General features: G+C 37.9%; 1 protein-coding gene and 1 long non-coding RNA gene across 4 annotated transcripts in view; both read left to right on the top strand.

The window, feature by feature from the left end:
* LOC132535843 (uncharacterized) overlaps positions 1 to 13,757 on the top strand; it is a 37,401-nt gene extending 23,644 nt beyond the window's left edge. The window contains exons 4-5 of one of the 3 annotated variants that reach the window (XR_009547579.1): positions 12,757 to 12,859; positions 13,655 to 13,757. This is a non-coding gene — a long non-coding RNA (uncharacterized LOC132535843). Of the gene's footprint in view, positions 1 to 12,730; positions 12,919 to 13,654 lie in introns of all 3 variants that reach the window. The other 2 variants (XR_009547577.1, XR_009547578.1) reach the window with 2 other exon arrangements.
* Positions 13,758 to 15,128: 1,371 nt separating this feature from the next.
* Positions 15,129 to 21,625, top strand: PWWP3B (PWWP domain containing 3B). The gene is made up of 2 exons (XM_007535925.3): positions 15,129 to 15,226; positions 17,891 to 21,625. The coding sequence occupies exon 2, from the start codon at positions 18,104 to 18,106 to the stop codon at positions 20,189 to 20,191; it is 2,088 nt and encodes a 695-aa protein (XP_007535987.1). The 5' UTR covers positions 15,129 to 15,226; positions 17,891 to 18,103; the 3' UTR covers positions 20,192 to 21,625.
* Positions 21,626 to 26,147: the final 4,522 nt, after the last annotated feature.

The raw sequence follows: 26,147 nt of genomic DNA, 5'->3' as shown, positions 1-26,147 counted from the left end.
TTGCTATATATAGACTGCACTATCTTGAGGAGTTTTCCATCTATTCACATTTTTGTAGTGTTTTGATCATAAAAGGATGTTGGATTTTGTCAAAGGTTTCTGTGAATCTACTGATATAACCATGTGAGTTTTGGTCATGCATTAATCGACGTGGTGGATAACATAGCTTGATTTACATATATTAAACCAACCTTGCATCCCTGGGATAAACCCCACTTGGTCATGATGAACAATCTTTTTAATATACTGCTGTATCCGGTTGGCTAGAATTTTGTTCAATATTTTAGTATCTATGTTCATCAGAGATATTGGCTTGTGCTTTTCTTTTTTAGTTGTGTCCTTGTCTGCTTTAGGCATCAGAGTGATGTTGGCTTCATAGAAGGGAGTATACCTGTGTTTTCAATCTTCTGGAAGAGTTTTACGAGTAGAGGAATTAACACTTCCATGAAGGTTTTGTAAAACCATCTGGTGCTGGAATTTTATTCTTGGGAAGGTTTCTCATAACTGTTTCAATTCTGTTGACTGTTATTGGCCTCGTCATATTATCTACTTTGTCTTTATTTAACTTTGGGAGTTTGTAGGTATCTAGGAACTTGTGCATTTCTTCCAAGTTCACTAGCTGGCTGGCATATGATTGTTCATAGAAGCCTCACATGATATGCTGAATTTCTGTGGTATCTGTTGTGAAATCTCCTCTTTCATTCACAATCTGATTTATCTGGGTCTTCTCCCCCACCTTTTTGTGAGTCTGGCTAAAGGTTTGTTGATTTTGTTTACTCTTTCAAAGAACCAACATTTACTTTCGTTGATCTTTTGTATGATTTTTTAAATTGTCAATGTTATTTATTTCTGCCCTAGCTTTAGTTATTTTTGTCCTTCTGGTTGCTTTAGGGTTCCTTTATTCTTATTCTTCTTCTGTGTCTTTTAGGCATGAAATCAGGATGTTTATTTGAACTTTTTGTTGTTTCCTAATGTGTGTTTATATGGCTATGAACTTCCCTCTCAGTACCGCCTTAGCTATGTCCCAAATATTTTCATAGCTTGTGTCTTGATTTTTATTGTACTCTCAAAACGTTTTTATTTCTTCCTTGATTCCCTCTTTGACCCAATAGTTGTTAAGTATTGTACTGTTGAGCTTCCACATTTTGGGAATATTACTAATCTTTTGTTCATTGTTAATTGTTAAATTCCACTGTGGTCTGAGAAGAGGCTTCTGATGATTCCAATGTGGCCTAACATATGCTCTATCCTTTAGAATGACCCATGTGGACTTGAGTAGAATGTATATTCCAGTTTTTTGGGGTGAATGTCTATGAAAGTGTCCAATAGTTCTAGCTTATTTATCTCTTCATTTAGCTCAATTGTTTTTTTATTGATTTTTCTGCTTGCATGGTCGGTCAAGTTGAGACAGTGAGGTGTTGAAGTCCCCTATTACTGTGCTGCTGTTAATATATTGCTGTAGCTCTTTCAGTAGATGTTTGATATATTTAGATGGCTTCTCATTGGGTGCATAGATGTTAATAATTGTTAAGTCCTCTTGATTGGCTGATCCTCTGAGCATTAAGTAATGTCCATCCATATCTTTTTAAATTTTATTTATTTTAACGTCTATTGTGTCAGATATGAGAATAGCTGTTCCTGCCCTTTTTGTGGGTCATTGGCTTGTGTGATAGTTTTCCATCCTTTCATTCTGAGTCTGTGTTTTTCTTGTTGAGTTAGGTGGGTTTCCTGCAGACAGTACATGGTTGAGTTGTGTTTTCTGATCAATCTTCCTACTCTGTGCATTTTAATAGGTGAATTCAGGCCATTGACATTTATGGATATCATAGATTAGAGACATATTAATGCCATTATTGTAGATTTTTAAAGTGTTCTGATATATGGCATATTTATGGTGGTCTGACTGTTTATAAGAGACTGTTCAGAACTTCTTTCAGGGCAGGCTTGGTGATAGTTGATTCTTTCAACTGTTGCTTGTCTGAGAATGTTTTTATGCCTCCATCTAGTCTGAATGACAGTCTAGCAGCATACAGTACTCTTGGTTGAAAGCCTTTTTAATTGAGCACTCAATAGATATCTTGCCATTCTTTTCTGGCCTTTAGAGTTTGTGAGGAGTAATCTGCTGCTTATCTTATGGCTTTTCCTCTGTAGGTGACTCTTTTGTTTTTCTCTTTCAACCTTCAGGATCCTTTCTTTATCCATATTCCTTTTCACTCTAGATATGATGTGTTGCAGTGTCTTTAATTCTGGGTCAGTTATGTTTAGGACCCTCTGGGCTTCTTGAACCTTTATGTCTTTTATGTTATCTAGACTAGAGAAGTTCTCAGCTATTATGTGCTGTGGAATGCTTTCTTCCCCTCCCTCTCTTTCTTCCTCTGGTAAGCCAATAATGTGTATATTATTTCTTTTGAAGTCATCCCATATGTCTCTGTTGTTATTTTCAGTATCTCTTAATCTCTTTTTGAGATCTCTTACTTCTATCATAGTTTTCTCTAATTCATCTTCAATCTTACTGATTCTGTTTTCTGCCTCATTTATTCTATTCTCTCTCCACTCTGCTGTTTTCTGTAGTTCAGCTATTTTGTTACTCTGTTCTGATACTGTTTTAGCTTGTTCAGCTGGTTGTGCTCTTAGCTCAGCTATTTCAACTTTCAGCTCTCTAATTACCTTGAAATAATTAGTGTTTTCTTCCAGAGTCTCATTAGTTGTTTCCCCATTTCTGATGACTTTATCTGAAAAATCTTTCCTCAGTCCTGTGACTAATTCTTTAACTAGTGTTTTGATGTTGACCTCATTGTTCTGTGCTTTAACCTTTGAGGGGCTTTTAGCTTGACTTTTGTCCTGGTTCATTTCCCCAGTATTTCTTCTTGGTTTAACCATCCTCTCTATATAGTATGTTATGAGGTCCCTCTCTCAGTACTTTTCTAATTACTGATCACTATTCCCTGAATTGACTTGTGTCTAAGTAAAGTACTTAAAGAGTTCACAGTTGTGGAAATTAACAGTTGTTTCAATATTATCTCAATCCCTGAGTTGAAGAACAGTGGCTGTTAAAGCGTCTTGTTATTTTTCTTCCATATAGGTTATGGGAACTTGATGGCTTTTTAACTAGAATTAGGCTTTTTAGCTTAATATCTCACTCCTGACCAAGAGACTAATCAGGGTGTGGGAGAGATAACACAGTGATTATGCACAGACAATCCCATGCTCAGAGGATCCAAAGCCCTGGGCTGTATTCACTGCTCTTGCAGCAGCCAAAGCCAACCTGGAAATACCTGGCCCTGTGCATTTTCAAACAATTCCCATTAATACTCTGTGGGTTCTGTGGAAGTTATTCACCGTGTCTCCTCTTTCATGAGGAGAACGATGTGGAAAGGTTCCCACTATATAGCCCCACCTCTATCCCACCAGGGTATAAATCTTCTCTTGAGTTTCTCGGCCAGTTCTCTGCCCCCAACATTAGCATGTGGCCACCTGGCTGCTGCTCCAGCCTCCAAGGGGCAGTAGCAATAGAGACTCACCATTGCATCTGGTGAGCCTTAGGCAAGTCCTTTCCTCCCTTCAGCAGTGTTTTTGTTAGTAAAACAGACTGGAGGTGGTGCCTCAACCAGTAAACTGCCAGGTTGTTACCAGCCACTAGGGAATAGATATGGGATTTAGCCCCAGGAATCTCTCCTTAGGCTCCTCTCTGTCCATGAGCCACACATATTTGCACTCACCAGTGATTTGGTGGGTTCCCAAAGTAGTTCTAGTCCTGTCTTGTTGCATTCCCGGGTGGTCTCCTTTGTATTCCTAGTTGACTGGGGAGGGGAAAAGAAAGGAGGGAAACACAGCTGCTGCTACTCTGTAGCCCCACCTCTGGAAGTTCCTGTGTTTTCCCCTCTGATCTTGATTGTCAACTTGTCAAACTACTTTTGTTAGTGATTCAATATTGATTTGAAAAATTATAAGATAGCAGGGGTATAAGTCCACAGCCTTCCTACCACAGGAGTCTTGTGTCCCCATCCCCTCTATTAGAAACTGCAGTAGTTCTCCCATGGTCACAGATATGGGTTAGCTTTATAACTATATCTATACATTTTGCTCATTTTTTCTACCTTCCTGCCTTCACTTCCTTTCTAAGTCACACTTACACCTATTACTACTTCTGAGTGTCCTTCTTTATTTTCCTCTTCTCTCTGATAATGGGAACAGTGCCTGGTTTCCTCTGGTGTTACAGATTTGCTTCCCTTTTTGTGATGATATAAAAAAGGATTTCCAGTGACAAACACCTCAGATCCTAGTGAAATTGGGATTCAGAGTCCTTTGGTAGTCTTCCCTTATTCTTTACCCTCTGGAAGTATGGACTTTTTGGGGGTGCAGAAGGTGGGAGTTCTGTCTTCAGTAATTCCTTCTCTGCTGGACATGGCATTAGCAGGTTCATCCATAGCCCCAACCTTTTTCTATTTTTCTCTAGTGGGTTATTTTTCTGAAGAGGTGAGGTTCCAGGACACATTGGTGGGGTTATCTGCCCAAGGATGTCAGTATGGAATCATAGTAGCATCTGCAACTTGATGTCTGAAAGGCAATAAGTTATAAAGCAGGACAAAATGTTAAATAAGCCAAAATCAAAAATTAGGAATAGAACAGGTGAGAATAGGCATCTTGAAGTGGGAAGAAGCTAGGAAATTTTTTTTGGTATGTTCCTAAGGTGACCATTTTTAAAAATCTTTTTACTTGTTAGAACAGATACTGAAAGGGAAGAGGAGATAGGGAAGAAATGAGAAAGAGAGACATCTGCAACACTGCTTCACCACTTGTGAAGCTTTCCTCCTGTATGTAGGGACTTGGGGATTGAATCTGGGTCCTTGTGCATGGTAATGTGTATTCAGCCAGGTGCACTACCACCCAACCCCCTCTTCCAGTGAATAGTAATAGTTAGATACAATATTTGTTTATAGCCAACTTCAGTTATTTGCTTGTGTCTATGCATTAGGCATTATTGAATACCTATCATGTCATTAAAATATCTTATTTTACCAGTATTCCTGCTCCCCTCATGATCTTTGGCATTTTTCTAATTAGATCATTTCCCCACTTTAATATAGACCTACTACATAAAATATTAGAGGAGGACCTAGTGGGGGTTGAATTGTTAATGTGGAAAACTGGGAAATTTTACACATGTACAAACTGTTGCATTTTATTGTCAGCTATAAACCATTAATCCCCTAAAAATAAATGAAAATATATTGATATTTACTTATCTATAATACTTATATCTCTCATATGTCAGCTGGCTTCTACATTCTCATTGGTTTCATAATCTTACCCAGGTCTATATCTCTAGATTAGAAAACCTTGGTTTCCACTCCTTCCATCCCACCCATGTGGCTGAGTGGCATATATGAGGTACTAAGTATGCATTTATGTATGGATTCTTGATATTGTCCTGTATTGACACATTTTCAGTGAAAAGCATATTTACTGAACGTGTAAATTTAGAGAATGGATGCCCCCAATATTTAACACAAGTTCAGAAATAGAAGTTAATAAAAATTAGACGGAATTTTAAATGCCATTTTAAAATATTTTTTGTATACTACAGAGTATGTTTTCATGCATATCTTTTGGTAACCATAACATTCTTTGTCAATTCTCGTTTCTAAGTAGAAAAACAAATTTGTATACCCATTATTCCCATTATTCAATTATTATTGTATACCCATTATTTATTATAAAAATAAAATCCAAGCTATTTATACAAATCATGCTGGATGCTTGTTTGTTGAACTATAATTTACATAGAGTTACTTTTAGTAGTATGATATGATAAGCTTTGAGAAACATGCAGACGTAACAACCAGCACAGTCAGGCTATAGACGATTTCCATAATTTCAGCATTTTCCTCTTAAACTGTTAAAATCATCTCTCTTTCTCTATCTCTCTCCCTCCCTCCCTTCCTCCCTCACCCCCTTCTGCTTCCTGGTAACCACTGATCTAATTTCTGTCTTTAAAATTTTCATTTTCCAGAATGCCATATAAATGAAATCATACAATGTTTATATAGGGATTTTTATGCATCTAAGTTATTTCACATAGCATAGTATTAATGTTATTTGCCCATTCAGGTACACTTAACAGGATGTTATCCTTATTACAGCTTAGAGATCATGCTGCAGTTTGTATCTATTCACTAGTAGATGTATAGTTTTTGGCAATTCCAATTAAATTTGGCAACTAAAAATGTAATTTGGCAATTAAAATTAAATTTGTTATAGTCATTCTAGAATAAATTTTTGTCTGTATATAAATTTTCATTTTCCTTAGGTAAATAGGGGTAGGATCTCTAGGTTCCATGGCAACTATATACTTAACCATATTAGAAAATGCCGACTGTTTTCTTAAAGGACTGTGGAATTTAGCATTTATACGAGCAGTGTATGAATCCCATAGTTCTGCACCATTATCATTAGCCAAAGAGTGGAAGCAGCCTAAATTCCCTCCAATAGATGAGTGGATAAAGTTGGTTCCACTCTGCTATTGTGAATAATGCAGCTATGAACATAAGGGTGCATATGTCCCTTCAAATTCGTGTTTTCATAACCTCTGGGTAAATGTCTAAGTGTTGGGTCATAAGGCATTCCATTTTTATTTGTTTGAGGACTTTCAAAACTGTTTTCCATAGGGGCTGTTGTGTTCCCATCAGCAGTATAACTGAGTTCCTTTTTCTGCAAGTCTTCACCAATACTAGGTATTTCCTGCTTTGTGATGTACGTCTTTCTCACAGGTGTGAGTTGGAATCTCAGTGTGGTTTTAATTTTCAGGTCTCTAAAGATAAGTAAATGGATCATTATTTCTTATGTCTGTAAAACATGTGTATGTCTTCTTAAGAAAACTATTCATATCATTGTCCGCTTTTTATTGGGATATTTTTTATTATTGCTCTGTATGATTTATTTATATATGTTCATTGTCAACTCTTGTCAGATATGTGAAGAGCCAATATCTTGTCCTAATTACTGGAATCCTTTTATCCTTGCATATTTTGCTTTTGATGTGTAGTGACATTTTAGTTTGATGTAATTTCCTTTATTTATTTTCTTATAGTTTCCCTTGCCTATGGGATTGATTTTCTAAACACATCTTTGATGCTAAGACCCTGTAGTACTTCACTTAATGTGTTCTATGTATCTTATAGTTTCAAATATCATACCCAAGTCTTTGATTCATTTTGACTTAACTTTGGTGTATGATGGGAAGTGTCAGTATAGTTTCATTTTTCTACCTGTAACTGTCCAGTTCTTCCAACATATATGTTAAAAGTCTTTGTTTCCCACCCACCCCCAACTGGATGGATTTGGCTCCTTTGTCATGTATTTTGTGTCCATATATGCATGGGTTTATTTCTGGCTCTCTATTCTGTTCCAGTGGTCTCAATGCCCACTTTTTTGTTTCAATACCACACTGTTTTAATTATAATTGCTTTGTAGTGTAAATTAAATTTGGGAATATGATGACTCCATCCCCCCCCTTTTCCTCAGTAGTGATTTGGCTATTCATTTTTTTTTTCAAATCATTTTATTGGGGCATAGTTATTTAGAGTACACTTGTTGACACATGAGTACAATTTCTCATCTTTACAGGTTTTTGTGACACATCCCCATACCCAATTTAGATCCCTTTTTAGTACTGTGTTCCAGGACCCCAACAACCTCTCCACCGCCTCACTCCCCCTCTTTTCCCAGAGTCCTTTGCTTTGATGTAATATACCACACTCAGTCCAAGCTTCACCTTATGTTTTCCTTTTGTGTCCTTGTTTTTTGTTTTTTTAAGTTCCACCTGTCATTAAGATAACCCAGTATTCATCCAGCTCCTTTATCTTGCTTAACATGATTCCTTCAAGGTTCATCCAAGATTAGGCAAAGGAGATGACTGTTATTTTAATAGTTGAGTAGTATTCTATTGTGTATATGTACAACTTTCTTAGTTACTCATCTGTCTTTTGATGTTTGGGTTGCTTCCAAGTTTAGGCTATTCTAAAGTGCACTGCTGTGAACATAGGTATACATAGATATATTTTTAATAAGTGTTTGTTTCCTTTATATATAATCTAAAGAGAAATTAGAAGAATTGTCAGGTCATAGAGTAGATCCATTTCTGGTGTAATGAAAATTTTCTAGGCTGTTTTCCATAGATATTGGACCAATTTGTAGTCTTACCTGGTTTCTTTTTCCCCACATGTTTGACAATATTTGTTTTTGTCCTTTGTAACATATGACATTCTCAAGGTATATAATGTTGTCTCGTTATCTTTGCATTTATCTGATAATCAATATCTTCAAGCATTCTTCAGATATTTGTTGATTCTGTGTACTTCTTCTTTGGTTAAGATTATGTCTGTGACCTCTCAATATTAAAATAGTGTTTGTTTTTTCATTAAGTGAGTTCTTTATATATCTTGGTTATTAGCCTTTTTTTCTTAATGCATGCCATGTAAAAATCTTCTCCCATTCAGTGGGTAGTCTTTCTGTTTTGGTGATGGTTCCTTTTGCTATACAGAAGCTTTTCAGTTTGATGTTCTCATTGATTTACTTTAGCCTTTGTTTTCCTACCTTTTGGACTAGAATATTCTATGTCATTTCCAAAGTATATATCATGAAGTGTTCTGCCAATATTTTCCTTTTCTATTGATATACAGTTTATATTTGTAAATCCACTGCCCTTTTATAGTATACCATCCTGAACACTCCCAATCATGTGTGAAGGCCTAACACCCAAGTCTTCAATCCATTTGGAGTTAGCTTTTGTGCATGGTTATATATGGTAGTCCAGTTTCATTCTTCTGCATATTTCATTCCAATTTTCTATCACCACTTGTTGAAGATACTGTCTTTTCTCCATTTAATATTCTGGCCTCTTCTATCAAAACTGGTTAATAGGTGATAGGACTTATCTGGGGCTTTCAGTTCTGCTCCACTGATCTGTATGTTTATTTTGGTTCTTATGCCAGGCAGTTTTCATTATAGTTTGATTTCATTATACTTTGATGTCCAGAAGTGTGATGCTGCTAGTCTTGTTCTTTTTTCTCAAGATTGCTTTGGCAGCCCTAGGTACTTTGTCATTATAGGTAATTTTTATAGCTTTTATTTGAGTCTTTTAAATACATTCGGTAGTACCTTGATAGTGATGACATTAATCCTGGTTATGGGTTGGATGATCATTTTGACTGTGGAGATGGCATAAAACCTTTCTGGGGAGTGTGGTGATTTACATACATCTTATGTAGGTATGAGAATACATACCTGGAATCTGATAATTCTATAAAACAATGTTAAGTCACTGATTAAAAAAATCCAACAGATTTACAGGTGTCTATCTTTCTCCCTCTCTCCTCTCAATTTATCTCTTGTCCTATCCAACATAAAATGAGAAAAAAATGGCCCCCAGAAGCAGTGGTTTTGGGTTTTGTACTGCCTTAGTGCCATCACAGAGCCCCAATAACAATGACCCCCCTGAAGACAAAAAAAAACTTCCATTACTCTAGCTGTTTGTGCTTTCCCTTTATAGCCACACCCTTCCTGTACCCCTAGTCCCTAACAATCAGTAATCATGTCACTATCACTAAACATTTTGTTGTCTTCAAATGTCTTCCAAATGCAAGCATACAATATTATAGCAGGCAAACCCTAGAAATTCACTCCCTTGTGTAATTTTTTCCCTCTTAAATGTGAACAGAATCTACGACACACTGCTCAGTCAGTAGAATTGGCAAAAAATAATGGGATGACTTTCATTCCAATGATTATGTCATGCTACATAACATTAATTTATGCAAAATTTGATGCAGAACTATGTAAAGAATTCTCTCTCAAGATCCATTTATTCCTAGTACTTAACTATTTCAAACATACTAATAAATCCACCTATTCATCCAGTAAGCATTAGTAAAGTGTTTTTTTTCATTTGCAGTGAACAGTATGTGTTCTTAATTAAAAGTAAAATCATAGTCTCAAGAGTCAAAGTACTTGAATTTAAATTCTATGTGCCAAATATTCTAGATCTCTCTACAAATGCTTACTAACCTTTCTAATGTCTATTTTTTAAGTGAGTACTCATCATATTCACCTAACAAGAATTTGTGAGAATAAAGAGGTGCTGTATTGAGAGCACTTGGTAAAGTGCCTGACATAGTAAAAAGCATTTTAGGCTTATATTCTTGCCATAATTATTGTGCAGAAAAAGGCATTTAAGAGAATTACTCTTCATGAAATAACCATTTTATTACTGGTCAAAATAATATGGAATGTGTTGGGAATAATGCTGTACAGAAGAAAACTAATTCCGGTTCAAGCCCCCAGCTCCCCACCTGCAGGAGAGTCGCTTCACAGGCGGTGAAGCAGGTCTGCAGGTGTGTATCTTTCTCTCCTCCTCTCTGTCTTCCCCTTCTCTCTCCATTTCTCTCTGTCCTATCCAACAACAACAACAATAATAACTACAACAATAAAACAACAAGGGCAACAAAAGGGAATAAATAAATAAATATTTTTTTAAAAAAGCTTAAAAAAAAAGTGCTTGGAACAAGGTGGTTCAGTGATCTAGAATCTCCTGTCTCTAATTAGTTGTGTTCTTTGACTAAGTCACTTCTTGATCAGAACAATTGTAAAATTTTAACTATTATTGTCAAATTAAGAGTACAAGTATGAGTAAGAGTGAAAGTAAAAAAAAGCTTCACGCTAATTGGCTATCCTTCTTTAGAAGTACTTTCCATAGAATCTTCACAGTCTTTGATAATAAATATTATCATAATGTACTGGGGGGGGTTAAACGCATATACTATGAAGCATAAGGACCCACTCAAGGATCCTGTTTCAAGCCCTGGGCTCCCCATCAGCAGGGGGAGGGGTCATATCACAAGCACTGAAACAAGTCTGCAGGTGTCTTATCTTTCTCTCTCTGTCTCTATTTTTCCCTCCCCTCTCAATTTCTCTCTGTCCTATCCAAAATATCAAAAAACAGATGGCAGCCAGTAACAGTGGATTCATAGTACAGCTCCAGTGATAACCCTGGAAGAAAAAAAATAGTAACTATTTTTAAAATTGGAACTGGGAAAAATAATTTTTAAGATTTCCCATAGTGGAACTGGAGAACTAGTTCACTAGACAGGATGTGTAGATTGCTATATTCATGACCCAGGTTCAAGCCCCAGAATTATGAAGGTGCTATGGCAGTGGAGGAAGCTTCTGATCTGTGGTCTTTCTCTCTCTCTCTTCCTCCCTCCCTCTCTCATAAGTAAGTAAATCTATCAAAAATAAGATGGAAGTGGAATTATTGACAAGGCTATATGGTATGGGTACTTTTCCAGCCAGACCAGTAACTTTCAACTTCAAGTCAGAACTAGCCACATTTGTAAAGAAATCTCTGATACTTTCCTGAAGCTACTTAAAGAAAGGAATAAAAAGGGGTCGGGTGGTAGGTAGCACAGAGGGTTAAGCGCACATGGTGCAAAGCGCAAGGACTACGGTTCGAGCCCTCGGCTCCCACCTGCAGGGGTTCGCTTCACAGGCAGTGAAGCAGCTCTGCAGGTGTCTGTCTCTCCTCCTTTCTTTTTTTTCTTTTTTTTAAATAAAATCTTTTTTTAAAATATTTATTTTATTTATTTATTCCCTTTTGTTGCCCTTGTTGTTTTATTGTTGTAGTTATTATTGTTGTTGTCATTGTTGGATAGGACAGAGAGAAATGGAGAGAGGAGGGGAAGACAGAGAAGAGGAGAGAAAGATAGACACCTGCAGACCTGCTTCACCACCTGTGAAGCGACTCCCCTGCAGGTGGGGAGCCGGGGTTCGAACCGGCTCTCCTCCTTTCTGTCTCCCCTCCTCTCTTGATTTCTTTCTGTTCTGTCCAACAACAATAACATCAATGGCAACAATAATAATAACAACAAGGGCAACAAAATGGGGAAAACGGCCTCCAGGAGCAGTGGATTCGTAATGCAGGCACCGAGCCCCAGCAATAACCCTGGAGGAAAAAAAAAGAAAGAAAAAGAAAGGAATAAAAATTATATACCATGCCCCAGGAAAAGAAAATGTGCATGTTGGGGCGGGGCCACAGTGCACCCGGTTAAGTGCACATATTACCAAATGCAAGGACGGGGGTTCAGTCCTGTTCCCCAACTGCAAGAGGTCCACTTCATGAGCTGTGAAGCAGTTCTGCAGGTGTCTTTCTCTATCTCTCTCTATCTCCCTCTCCTCTCCCAATAAAAAAGGAAAAAATGACCACCAAGAGCCATGAATTCATAGTGACAACACCAAACCCCAGTGATAACTTTGGTGGCAATAAAAAATGCGTGTATTTAAAAAGAAAGTGTGTGTTTTATTAAGAAATCTCTCTCAGTATGAGAAGAAAAGCAAGCCACTCTTTCTAAAATATTAAGTAATTTTACTGTAATCCCAATCAAACTCCTAAACCAGCTGTTTTAGTAGAGCATAGCTAGCTGGGTTTTAAATTCACCTACTGACCTAAAGGGCCAGTAAATACTATCTTAAAGATAGGTACAGACTGTTTTAAGCTAGATTTTTATCTTTAATCATGTGACTTGCTATTTGTTTTGTTTTTTACAAGACACCACATGCCCTAAGTCTTTAAATGGAAATGAAATGGACACTTGTTGCTATTGCACTTTAAGTTCTTTAAAAAGCAACACTTCTGCACTTTAGTAGTTTAACTAGAAGCTTCCCTCTCCTGATTCAGGGAGGGGCCTTCTGTCTTCATCACAGGGATGGGTGGAGCATTCTCTGAGACTTGGAAGTGAGCAGTGCTGGGCCAGTCTTGGGGGAGGAGCTGCATTTCACCAGGCTGCAGCTGACACGAAGCTTCAAGGTAATGGCTGTCTCAACTCTAGTTATTTTCTACGGATTTCTCAGGATCATAGAGTAAAGGTGAGGGAAATGGGAACGGTGGTCCTGGTTATGGTGGGAGAGAGTGTGTGGTTTTAAGAGAATTGCTGGCAATTTTGAATGAATTCTTTGGAATTTTTGAATCTCTCAGTGCTTTAAAAGTCCACAGAGGGAGAAGTACTGATCACATTACAGCCTCTATATTAAGACTCCAGTACAGCAGGGCTGTTCATGCTAATTTACTAACTTGGCATTCCATGTTTATGTTGCTGGATGTTTTGGGACTGAATTTTTAAGCACTTTTAAATTTATACAGAAGATGACTGAAAAAATACTTGGCAGCATGGTAGAAAATATGCCTCTGAACTTATTGGTATATAGACCATGTGTGTGTGTCACATATACATAAGATAAACATAGAAAGAACATGTGTAGTTGAATGAAGGTACACAAGATGTGCATGTATTTATGTGTGACTAAAAGGTCTGAGAAAAAAGTCAACTAGCATCTAATGTTGCTTTCACCCTCTTTTAGCATATTTACTAGATTTTCCCATTATTATTGTTTTTCTATTTTGTTATTAGTGATGTAACAGTTTTACAAAATCATCAAATTTCAGGGATATAATTTCACAACCATATACCATTTGTGTGGGTCACATTTTTATTATCTGAAGGGAAAAAATTCAAGCTTAAAGATCATACCCATTTTCCTTCAGATACGTAAACATTCACACACATGCACACACATATGTGATGCCCTTGTATTTTGCCCCTAGTGGAAAATTTCCTGGATCTAATCAAGCACGGAGCCTGGTTGCTGTGTTGACTAGAGCCCTGCGTGTGTCCTCTTTGCAGCTTACTCTTTCAAATCACAGGTAGGACCATGGTCATTGGCAAGAACCTCTTCTCTCTCTCTCTCTCTCTCTCTCTCTCTCGGTTAAGAATGAGATACAGATAGGATCTGGCTCATTTCTATAAACATTTGAAAAATACTTAAGTGGCATGAATTAAGTATGCAATGTGAGAAATAGTATGAAGTGAGAAAAAAAAGCAAATTGAAGCATAGTATTTATCATGTGATCTTACTTGAGAGTAAATATATTTTATTTTTATCAAAAGTATATTTATGATACTATAATGCATGCAACCAAATCTGGGAAAACAACTCTTGTCACACAATTGACGAGGTTATTTGTGTGGTTGGAGAGACAGAACTATGTTTACTGCTTTTGAAATGTCATTAATATAAACTTACTCATTTACTAGCTTTTTGTCATCAGGGAAAAAATACTGAGATATCATTTTGGAAATGTGGGAAATTTATTTAAAGTAATATATAAAAATGTGAAAAGTATGAAATGGTGTTTAAATGTTTCTCTTCTTACATTAAACATGTTGATTTGAAATGATAAACATTCTGGAGAGATAGAAAATACCCAATGTGATTATTTCAATAGAGCTGTACTTTGCTTTATGTTTCTACAGCTTGTAGATGTTTCTTTAACCAGAAACACTGTAGTTGAAAGCATGGTCTCATAATAATCCTGTATCCCAAAATACCTGAGCTTAAAGTTAAAAAAAAACAAAAGCCTGAGAAGCTTCCTAAAAGGCTATATGTACTTTCCACTCTTTACTGAATATAAGGAGCTGGTAGTGGTTGAAGCCCTGTCTGTACATACTAAGGTGACAGCAGTTCTGATTTTGGTCACAAGATGGCACTTGTCAGATTTTCTAAATTTTATCAAGGCAACCATTTTTGTGAAATGGGTGAAGAAACATGACAATTTGTATTAGTAGAGTTTGACTAAAATGGTGTTGAGAAAATGTATGTAAAGAGTGAAAAATCCACATGGTGATTGATGTGAGGATTCAAACAAAATCTACAGTCTACCACATGATAGACACAAGGTGATGTTTACTTCCTTTCTCTCTTGTTTAAATAAAATAAATAAATAAATAAATAAATAAATAAATAAAGGCTTGGTCCAGATAGCATAACTGCATCACAGATAGAACATGTAAATAAGAACACACACACAAAAAAAGGGATGGGATACAGAGATCTGGTGGTGGGAATTGTGTGGAGTTGTACCCTCTTATCCTATGGTTTTGTCAATTTTTCCTTTTTATGAATAAAAAAACAAGAAAAAAGGGGAAATAAGCATTGTTTCTACATCACACAGGAGGCTTCATCTAGAATAGCATGTCTACTAAGCAGATTTTGGTAGATAGGTTTCTTTATAGAATTTTATTTAATTATTTTGATTGTTTCCTTCTGAATAGGTAGTCTTTGGAAGTGTGAATCAAGACACCCGGATCATAAGACCAGACCTTCCCAATCACTTTGGGTAAGGCTCTTTCCACTTCATGAAATATTTCACATTAAAAACATGCTGAGGTCTTGGCTTATAATTTATTTTTATTCCTGCTTTGAAACCATAACTTAAATTAAAACCACATTTTGTATTATAATCATGTTAAGAAATTAGTGTGTAGTTCATATTTTCTGTGCCAAAATATTGTAATCAAAAGTTGGCTTCTAGTTTGGGAAAGGCTACTGTATTAAACCACTATGATGAAATAACACAAAGGGCTATTTCTATTTCTACCTGGGGTCTTAATTAACTACCCGACTTGCAATTAGTTCTTGAAAATTATCCTAACAAATGCATTAATATGGCAATAGTTCTGAATCTCTGCCTTCTATGTTTTTTTTCTTTCTTTTTGTTTATAAATGGAAACAGTGACAAGACCATAGGATAAGAGGAGTACAATTCCCACCACCAGAACTCCGTATCCCATCCCTTCCCCTGATAGATTTCCTATTCTTTAACCCTCTGGGAGCATGGACCCAGGGTCATTATGTGGTACAGAAGGTGGAAGGTCTGGCTTCTGGAATTGCTTCCCCACTGAACATGGGTGTTGACAGGTTGAGCCATACTCCCAGTCTGTCTCTCTCTTTCCCTAGTGGGGCAGAGCTCTGGGGAAGCGGGGCTCCAGGACACATGGTAGGGTCATCTGCCCAGGGAAGTACAGTTGGCATCATAGTAGCATCTGGAACCTGGTGGCTGAAAAAAGAATTAACATATAAAGCTATACAAAGTGTTGACTAACCATGAACCCTAAAGGCTGGACTATTGTAGATGAAGATTTGAGGTGTCCCAGTTTGGAAATAGCTAGCATCTCTATTTCAGGTATATTCCAAAGGGTCATGACTTTACTAGTTTTTGCTTGAGCCTGACATCTGATATGCAGAGCACTTATCAACTCTGGCTTATGGTGGTGCTGGGGACTGAACCTGGAGCCTTTGGTGCTTCAGGCATGAAAGTCCTTTTGCATAACCATTATGCTATCATTCCAGTCTTATTTTCAAAATGTTTAAAGAGATATGTCATTAAATGTTTTCCTCAAATCAAATCTATTTTTTAACAAAGTCAAAGTGTTATTGTCTGGATCCATGTATATATAGACTGTTATCTTTGCCTGTTTTGAGTGAACAGAGAAGCATTTCCTTCTTTCGATTTTTCTGTAGCAGTGTGTTCAGCTGGAACATGTTTCTCAAAAGGTACTTTCTAAACAAACAGCATCAAGATCACTTGAGACTTTATCAAAAGATAGGATGTTGAACCCTATCCAGACCTCAATAAAGCTTTCAGGATAAGGTTCAGAAGTCTAATTTTAACAAGTTTACTAAATAATTCTGATGCACACTAACTTTAGGTCCCTGGTATAACACTATGTACACGGACATACCGATGTGTCTAATAACATATGTAGATTCACATACACACACCACAATCTCTTCTGCCTCTGCTATCATGCACACAAACTTCCTCCTTAACAAAAGTGTGGGAGCGTGATGGTGGCTCACCTGGTTAAGCGCACATGTTACAATGTACAAGGACCCAGTCTCAAGCCCCTTGTCCCTTGGGGGTGAAAGCTTCACAAGTGGTGAAGCAGGGCTGCAGGTGTCTTTCTCTTTCCTTCTCTATATTCCCCTTCCTCTCAATTTCTGGCTGTCTATCCAATAAATAAAAACTTGTTTTTTATTGTTGTTGTAGTTATTATTGTTGTTGTTATTGATGTCGTTGTTGTTGGATAGGACAGAGAGAAATGAAGAGAGGAGGGGAAGACAGAGAGGGGGAGAGAAAAATAGACACCTGCAGACCTGCTTCACCACTTGTGAAGCAACTCCCCTGCAGGTGGAGAGCCAGGGGCTCGAACCGGGATCCTTATGTCAGTTCTTGCGCTTTGTGCCACATGCGCTTCACCAGCTGCTCTACCGCACGACTCCCAATAAAAAAAAAAAATTGAAGGAGTCGGGCGGTAGCACAGCAGGTTAAGTGCAGCACAACGGGTTAAGCGCAGGTGGTGTGAAGCGCAAGGGCCCACATAAGGATCCCAGTTAGACCCCTGGTTCTCCACCTTCAGGGGGTCGCTTCACAGGTGGTGAAGCAGGTCTGCAGGCGTGTCTCTCTTCCTTTCTGTCCAACAACATCAATGACAACAATAATAATAACAAGAACAACTAAAGGGAATAAATAAATAAATAAACAATGTGTGTAGTAATAAAGACAGAGAATTAAATATTATGGAACTATTTCTTTAATTTATATCCTCTACCTTAAATTATACTACATTTTTCTCCTCTGATGGCTCACTAAAGACTGCTCTTTTATGCCTTCTTTTTAAAAATATTTTATTTATCGATACTTATTTATTTTGGATAAAGAGTAAGAACTGAGAGGAAAAGGGAAGATAGAAAGGTAGAGAGAGAGAGAGAGAGAGAGAGAGACTTGCAGCACTATTTCACTGCTCATGAATCACGTCCCCTTTAGGTGGGAACCTAAGGCTTGAACCCTGATCCTTGCCCTCTATACTGTGTGTGCTCTACCTGGTGTACCATCACTCAGTCCCTTTTATATCTTCTTTATTTGCAATTGTTTGTCTTTTGCTTTGGCAAAACAATACTATTTTCTAATACATTTCTTCTTTTCCTTTTCCTGTTTCAGTATCTTCCTCCAATTCCAACAGTGTGTTCAAGCATTCCTTGGGATTTCAGCTGGAAAAGAAGTCATACAAGCTGTACAAACTTTTATAGTTCCAATACGAAAGAGGTTTTTGTAAGGGTATTGTATTTGATAGAGACTGCTTTAGAAGTGGTAAATACAGGTGGGCACATAAATCTCTGATAACTATATCTTGGCACATAAATTCAAATAATAATGGATGCTGAGTATGTCATATGCAATTGGAAAGACCAGTTATGGCCAGCTAAAGTTGTGTCTGTGTCTGAGGCTTCATCAGATAATCAGAGAAATAAGTCATCTTATCTGGAAGTTCAGATTCTCTCACTAGATGAAAAGATTACAGTAGAAAGCACAGAAACAGTGATCCTAAATAAATCTCAAATCAAAGCTATTGCTTCCACACTAAAAGTACAGTCAGAGGCCAGTGCTCTACCTAGGGAGGAAACAGCTTATGAAAGGTCACTAAAAGTAGCAATGGATATTCTGAGTGAGAGAGCAGAGTTGAATAAGGCTAGTAATTTAGAGGAAGAAGAGACCACTACTCTGTTACAAGATGCACCAGAAGAGCTTTCTGGTTTGCCTCCTTTTAAAAAGTTTCGGAAGCAGGAAGAAGACTTATCAAAATGCTTGGAAGAAAGTGAAAATTCGCCACCCCTGTTAGTGTCTTCAGAGAGTGATAACACCCTGTGTGATGACAAGTCACAGGTGCTCTCAACCATTGATGCTATTCCAGACGAAATGGAAACAAAGCCATCCCCAAACTCCAGTTGGTGCCAGTCTTTCCCTTCATTTCCAGATGATGATGATGATGAAAAGGAGAGCAAGAAAAAGATAGACATCTTGACATTCATGCCTTTGAATTACCCAATCAAAGAGGAGGATGAATATATTAAAGAAGAAAAATTCTCTCCACATACACCAGCAGATCTCTTCACTGTGCCCAAATATTTGAAAGAGGAGGAACAGGATATTGCCCCAGAGGCTCTGGCTGTTTCCTCTGAAATCTCTACCTTCTCAGAGAATATTGAAGATCCTGGAGAGGGCCCCTCAAATCCATGCTCAATTGTCAACCAGAATCAACCTTCTGTGGAATCGGAAGCTGGAGCTGACCCCAGGCATTGTTCATTGGACTGCCAGCCTTCTGTAAGTGCCTCTACCAGTTCCCTGGATCATTCATTCCTTATGAATAATGAAAGAAGTTTTCAGAGACTGGATTTTGAGGATCTTGAGGAAGACTTCCAGGATTCTGCCAAGGCAGCACAACTAAGTGCTATTGCTGAATCCTTATTAAATGACAATGAGGAAGATGAAGAACTTCCACGCTTCATTTTTCATTATGAGCAACGTTCATATGAAACAGGAATGATCGTTTGGTTTAAATATAAAAAGTATCCATTTTGGCCAGCAGTAGTTAAAAGCATTAGGCGAAAAGAAAGAAAGGCAAGTGTCCTTTTCGTTGAGGCAAACATGAATCCCGAAAAGAAAGGCATTAGAGTCACTTTCAGAAGATTAAAGAAATTTGATTGTAAAGAGAAACAAGAACTAGTAGAAAAAGCCAGAGAGGATTACAGTGAAAGCATTGACTGGTGCATTTCACTGATATGTGATTACAGAGTTAGACTAGGTTGTGGTTCTTTTACAGGCTCTTTCCTTGAGTATTACGCTGCTGACATTAGTTACCCACTGAGAAAAATTCTCAAGCAGGATACATTCAGAAACAAATTTCCAAAGCTACAAAATGAAGAATATGTGGGAACAATGGTTGCGACTTCCCAAACTAAGAAACTGGCCTTTCAGAAAATTCTCCCTGACCGAATGAAGGCTGCTCGAGATCGAGCCAACAAGAACCTGGTGGACTTCATTGTGAATGCAAAGGGAACTGAAAGCCATCTTCTAGCTATTTTAAATGGTACAAAAGGGTCCAGGTGGCTGAAATCATTTTTGAATGCTAACAGATTCACACCTTGTATTGAAACATACTTTGAAGATGATGATCAGTTGGATGAAGTGGTGAAGTATTTACAAGAAATCTACAAACAAATAGATGGAAGAATGCTGAGTCTAATAAGAGATGATAAAATTAAATTTATCTTGGAAGTTCTTCTCCCAGAAGCAATCATTTGCTCAATTTCTGCTGTTGATGGGTTAGATTACAAGGCCGCTGAAGCAAAGTATCTGAAAGGACCATCTCTAGGATGTAGGGAAAGAGAATTATTTGATTCAAAAATCTTATTTGAAAAGAGACGGAAACCAGTAGTAGCAAGTGAAAGTCAAAGTCATTAAATCTCCAGAGTTTAAACCATATCAGAGAGCTTTCATAGATACTTGTTAAGAATGTGTGAACAGTACTTTAACATATAAATGTTTCCTAGAAGTGAGAGACTTTGAGTGATGTGTTCAGTTTCTATGAGGTCTCTAGATGCTGTGAGTATTACTACATCTTCATTTCCATTTTTTTACACTTTCTCAGTGAATTTTAGTAACACATCTTAGCAGTTCTACTTTCCCATACAGTTTTAGAATACCTAATTGCTAAAATATTTTCAAGGGAAAATACTATTTTCATTTATGACGTTTTGTGTCTATGCTGTATAAGTAAAGACAGTGTGCGCATTTTAGTATTAAAATTGCACTAGTATCAGATATTAAGCAAGATAACTAGAAAGAAGTCTAAAAACATCTGTTATATATTTTTGCTTACTTTTTATAAAATATTAGGTTTTCTCTTAAGATAGTTGAATTATTTTTTCTGCCATGCTATTTATTTTTGGAAAAATATGTCTGAAACATAGAACCAAAGATAGAGATAATTTGCTATATATTATAACTAGCTTTGATTGCTTTTTCAAGAAAACAATATAAAGTTCAAAAGTACCACAAATTAAATATCTGCATGTGGTCTATATACATATATACACGTGAATAACATTTCAGCACACAGACTATTGCAGCATTGAACAGGATTGTTCAATCAATACTTACCTGAAATTCCATTTACGATTTATGGGACTGTCTATCCTTCAATCTGAACTGTTGCTTAAAACTGACAGCTTTTTGGATGTTTTCATAAGTAGCTGTGATTTTATCATATTAAGATAGTTGTCTGACAATATGTGTAAGGCAGCTAGAATCACTGTAGTCACAGTCTGGCTAATCTAACTAGATTTTTACTACTTCTTATGAGTCCAGACTAACTGCTTAAGTGCCCATATAGTTTGATATAAACTACAGAAAATGTAAGCACTTTGTTTTCAGTCTTGTGTGTAGTCACTTGTCTCAAATGAACCAATCTTTATAATCTGGCTTATTTGTAGAATAGTTTCAGTTGATTCTAAAAATGTGAGTTCCAACTGGTAAGTCATTCCATGCTACTAGAAAGAGTAGGTGAATCTGGAAATTTGGAAATGTACCATTGAAAAAGCCTCTCCTCAGCAAAATACGACAATTATCTGAGTATTTTTTAAAATACACAACTAAAGTCTAAAGCTACTGTTTTGCTTATTCTAACTTGAAACAAAATTTTAGTGAAAATAAATGTTTAGAGAGCTATTTTACTTTTAAAAATTTGATGTGAGAATAAATGTTAAAGGCATTAAATGAACCTGTTTGCATTTTTTCTTATATTGTAAGACAACCATCACTGTAGAGCTTTTCTTAAGTGTTCATAACATGCTTATCTAAAATTTGTAGAAGCTGAAGTTTTGATTATATCTTTCATTATATCTTTCACTTTGGATGTTCAATTCATCATATTTGAGATTATAGTTAAATTATATATATATATATATATATATATATATATATGATCCTTGGAATTTTTGAATTTTTGCTTCTTGTACTTATCATAATTTTAATGCTTGATATATGTTATCTTAAAGTTCTAAATAAAGGTTCACTTTCATGGATAAGTTTGTACTACTTTATAAGAACGTTTTCTAATATATATATATACCAGATTTCACAGAACCTTCCTTGGATCCTGCCTGACAAAGAATAAGACTCCTTGGACATATGAACCTCACCATTTCTAGTCATAAAACAGACCAGTACATATTAGCCCATATTCTTTTTTTATTTTTATTTATTTAAGAAAGGATAAATTAACAAAACCATAAGGTAGGAGGGGTACAACTCCACACAATTCCCACCACCCAATCTCCATATCCCACCCCCTCCCCTGATAGCTTTCCCATTCTCTATCCCTCTGGGAGCATGGACCCTGGGTCGTTGTGGGTTGCAGAAGGTGGAAGGTCTGGCTTCTGTAATTGCTTCCCCGCTGAACATGGGCATTGACTGGTCGGTCCATACTCCCAGTTTGCCCCTCTTTCCCTATTAGGGTGGGTCTCTGGGGAAGCGGAGCTCCAGGACACATTGGTGGGTTCTTCAGTCCAGGGAAGCCTGGCCGGCATCCTGATGACATCTGGAACCTGGTGACTGAAAAGAGAGTTAACATACAAAGCCAAACAAATTATTGAGCACTCATGGACCCAAAGCTTGGAATAGTTGAGAGGACGTGTTAGGGAGGTACTCACTACAAACCCTAGTGTACTTCTGCTTTCAGTTATATATTTTGCAGTAGTTTATGGACATATGTGAACATATGCTCTCTCACAGAAACTGGTGTATATCTAGGTTTTGGGACTTTGTTAGAAAGTGAACCACCTGAGATGAAATTAGAGTATACTATGAAAGGAAAGGTCTCACCCAAGTAATGAAGCTGAAGGGTTGTCATTCCACACGTGTAGTCTCTGGACACAGTCTGAGGTGAAGCATGTTGAGGTGGCAATCGTTGTGTTGATTAGGTTGCGATTGGCAGATGCAATATTATTTGATATGGAATGGGAGAAGCATACGGGAAAGTGGGCCCTATCCAAGGGTTCCAGGACTGGGGGAAGTAGAGGCTCTATAGTGGAGATGTGAGGTTCTTGCTGTCTTAGGGTTCAAAAAGACAATGGATAGTTAATGTTATCATCACATTATTTGGTAATTGGGTTAACTTTGAAAAGTCCTTTTGTTAGGGTTTGCTTCTTCTAGCGTTTGCCCTTCTTCCGTAGCCAGTCAACAGTGTCAGGTTGAGCCTGATGTAAAGTTTCAAGACCTCCTTTGAATCTGAAGAGGTGGCAGTCATTAACTATGTGGGTCATAGTCTGTCTGTAGCCGCAGGTGCAGTTCGGGTCGTCTCTGGCTCCCCAGCGATGGAACATAGCAGCACACCGGCCATGGCCTGTTCGATAGCGACTGAGGAGGGCCCAATCATAACGTGTTAGGTCAAAGACGGGTTGACACTTGCAGGGGTCTGTGATGAGGTGTTTGTTCTTTACCTCAGCTGACTGCCAACTCTGTTTCCAAGAGTCTGGAACAGAGAAGTTCAGTGTAGGCGTAGGAGACCAGATTGGATGACGAGACGTCAAGCGTTGAACAGGGTGGGCGAAGATATCCGCGTATATTGGCAGGTCGGGTCGAGCGTAGACGTGGGAAATGAACTTAGATGATGCCGCATCCCTACGAATATCTGGCGGGGCGATGTTGCTAAGAACTGGCAGCCATGGAACTGGGGTGGAACGGATGGTTCCAGAAATTGTCCTCATGGAGAAATATAATTTGGAATCAACCAAGTGGACATGGGGGCTACAGAACCATACTGGGGCACAGTATTCTGCAGTGGAATAGCATAATGCCAGAGATGATGATCGTAGTGTGGAAGTGCTCGCGCCCCATGAGGAGCTGGCCAGTCTTGCAATGATGTTATTACTCGCACCCACCTTTGCTGCAGTTTTTATGAGATGTTCGTGAAATGACAGGGTGCGATCGAGAGTAACGTCAAGATAGACTGGCTGGGCTTCATGCCGGATTCTCGTATTGTCAAGCTGCACATTAAGCTCACGTGAGGCCGAGTCATGGTGTAGATGGAAAACAGATGATACCATTTTTGCAGTGCTAGGGATTAGTCGCCATTTTTTACAGTAATCAGAGACATGTCTTTCGTGAGTGTTTCCTCGAGGATGTCAAACTTGGATGCCTGAGTTGCACAGCAAATGTCATCGGCGTAGATGAACTTCCTTGAAGGAGTTTCTGGGAGGTCATTGATGTAAATATTAAATAGCGTAGGAGCAAGAACAGAGCCCTGGGAGAGGCCACTTGAGACAAGTCTCCATCTGCTAGACTTGTCACCCAAATGCACCCGGAATCTTCTGTTTTGGAGAAGAAACTATATAGTGTTGGCCACCGATGGAGGCAGGGTTTGCTGTACAGTACCCAGTATCTTGTATATAGCTGTGCTACTGGTTGCTTCTGATCTACTTGGTCTAGGCTTTTGAGAGAGTCTGCATATCAAATACACAGCCTATATATTAAAAAGACTCAGTTTGTGTTTTGAGACATGGACCAACCATCTTCTCTACAACTATCTGTCCACATTTATACAAAGTTGTCCCTTCTTTTTCTGATTCAATCCTCTCTTCCCCTCTAAGACACTCATAATATCATAGATACCTCCATATGTCCCTCTCCTTTTCCTTCTCTCTCTCTCTGGGTGCTGATGGAGCTGGAGTTCAGAGCCCTCTTATATTCATCCTATCACTTCTCCCCTGCTGGGAGTATAGATCAAGGTTGTTTATGGGGAGCAGAAGGTAGGAGTTCTCGCTTCTATAGCTGCTTCTCCGCTGAACATGAGCATTGGCAGGGCGATCCATACTCCCATTCTGTTTCTGTCTTTCCCTAGTGGACCACAGCTCTGGAGATGCAAGGGTCTAGGACACATTGGAGAGGTCGTCTGCCCAGAGAAGTTGAGATGGAGTCATGGTAGCATCTGTAGCTTGGTGTCTGAAAGGTGGCATGATCTAAGTTGAGACAAAATGGTTAATGAACAGGAACCAAAAAATAGGATTAGAGCAGATGAGATTATGGATTTTAGGGTAGAAGAAAGCTAAGGAATACATTTTAAACATGTTCCTGGAGGCATACAACTATGGTAGTTTTGCTTATGTTTGATAGCTAGCCTGAGGTTGGATAAGAATATTATCTGAGAGAAAGGTATCAGAGTAGAGAAAAGGGTTAGAAAGTTGATTAGGACAGGGAGTAGCACCTATTCTTGTAAAAAAATCTGTGGCTCAAATTAACTATTTATGTCCATCCACCTGCATATATATATATAATCTTTAGAACCAGAGCCTGTGTAACCTTTAAGTCCCTGTTGGTTTGAGCTTATAGCTCATGGTCACTTCTGAGGAACGTTGCAGGCTGCACTCATTTCATTTCAGGACCAGTCTTTCTCAAGTGGCAGGGTAGGATACTCCCAGCCTCCCTTCAGAGACCGGGAGTATCCCTACAGTCATTGCTTGGTAAAGCCAAGGTCTTGGGAAGATCCACAAACACTATTCCTTATGAAAGCTACCAGTGATAGTGGAGAGAGGGAATGTTTAGAGGTCAAGGCCCATCACATGTGTTTGAGAATCCAAGGATTCCCTATCTAGGGCCCCAGATGATCAGGTGGTGTGATATTGACCAAACAGGCCATTATTAAGTGGGCCAGTCTCTTGCCCTTATCCAACTTTTGTAGTCCTCTTTTTATCTGATGCTATTAGATTTTCTCTCAGTTGTTTAGGCATTGAGTATCATTGGTTGAACCCAGCCAGCTGGAGTTAAGTTCTGGGGATCTGTATTCTTTTGCCTTTCTGCTAGGCTGCCCTGTTAATTTGCTCTAAGTCCAATCAATTATCGAATTTATGATGCATTCTTTAGGCACTTCAACCATTATTGAGCACTTTGACTTTCAGTTATATAATTGCTCCTTGTTCATCTATACATGTACACCTGTTTCCAGTACCCTAAACCCTAGCCTAATATGATATCTGCTAATTAAATGATGTGCCATCTAACTTGGTCGTAGGTAGTCCCATGTGTTAGGAAAGGTATCACCAGATTTGAAAGGTTGCAAGGTTGACTTTTCAAGCTCAGTATCTATGGTTACAGCCCACAGTAGGATTTCCTTAGCAGCATAATGTCGGGTGGGAGTAGCACTAGCAATTTGGCTGAAGTCAACAAAGTTGGTAAGAAATCATAGAGAAGGAATTTCAATAAGTATGGGAATGTCTAGAGGTACCATGACTAGGAGAAATGAGAGTCTTAAAGAAAATGCAAGGGGTTTCTTTTAGTCTTAGAAAGAGTTAAAATATCAGTAATTAATTATTATAGCCAGGTTGGTTGGGGGGTTTAGTATCTATATTAATATACTTGACTT

The sequence above is a fragment of the Erinaceus europaeus genome, chromosome X (genome assembly GCF_950295315.1).
Source record: "Erinaceus europaeus chromosome X, mEriEur2.1, whole genome shotgun sequence".
NCBI lineage: Eukaryota > Metazoa > Chordata > Mammalia > Eulipotyphla > Erinaceidae > Erinaceus > Erinaceus europaeus.
Note: the sequence above shows the minus strand (reverse complement) of the source record. Positions and strands in the feature narration are given on the sequence as shown.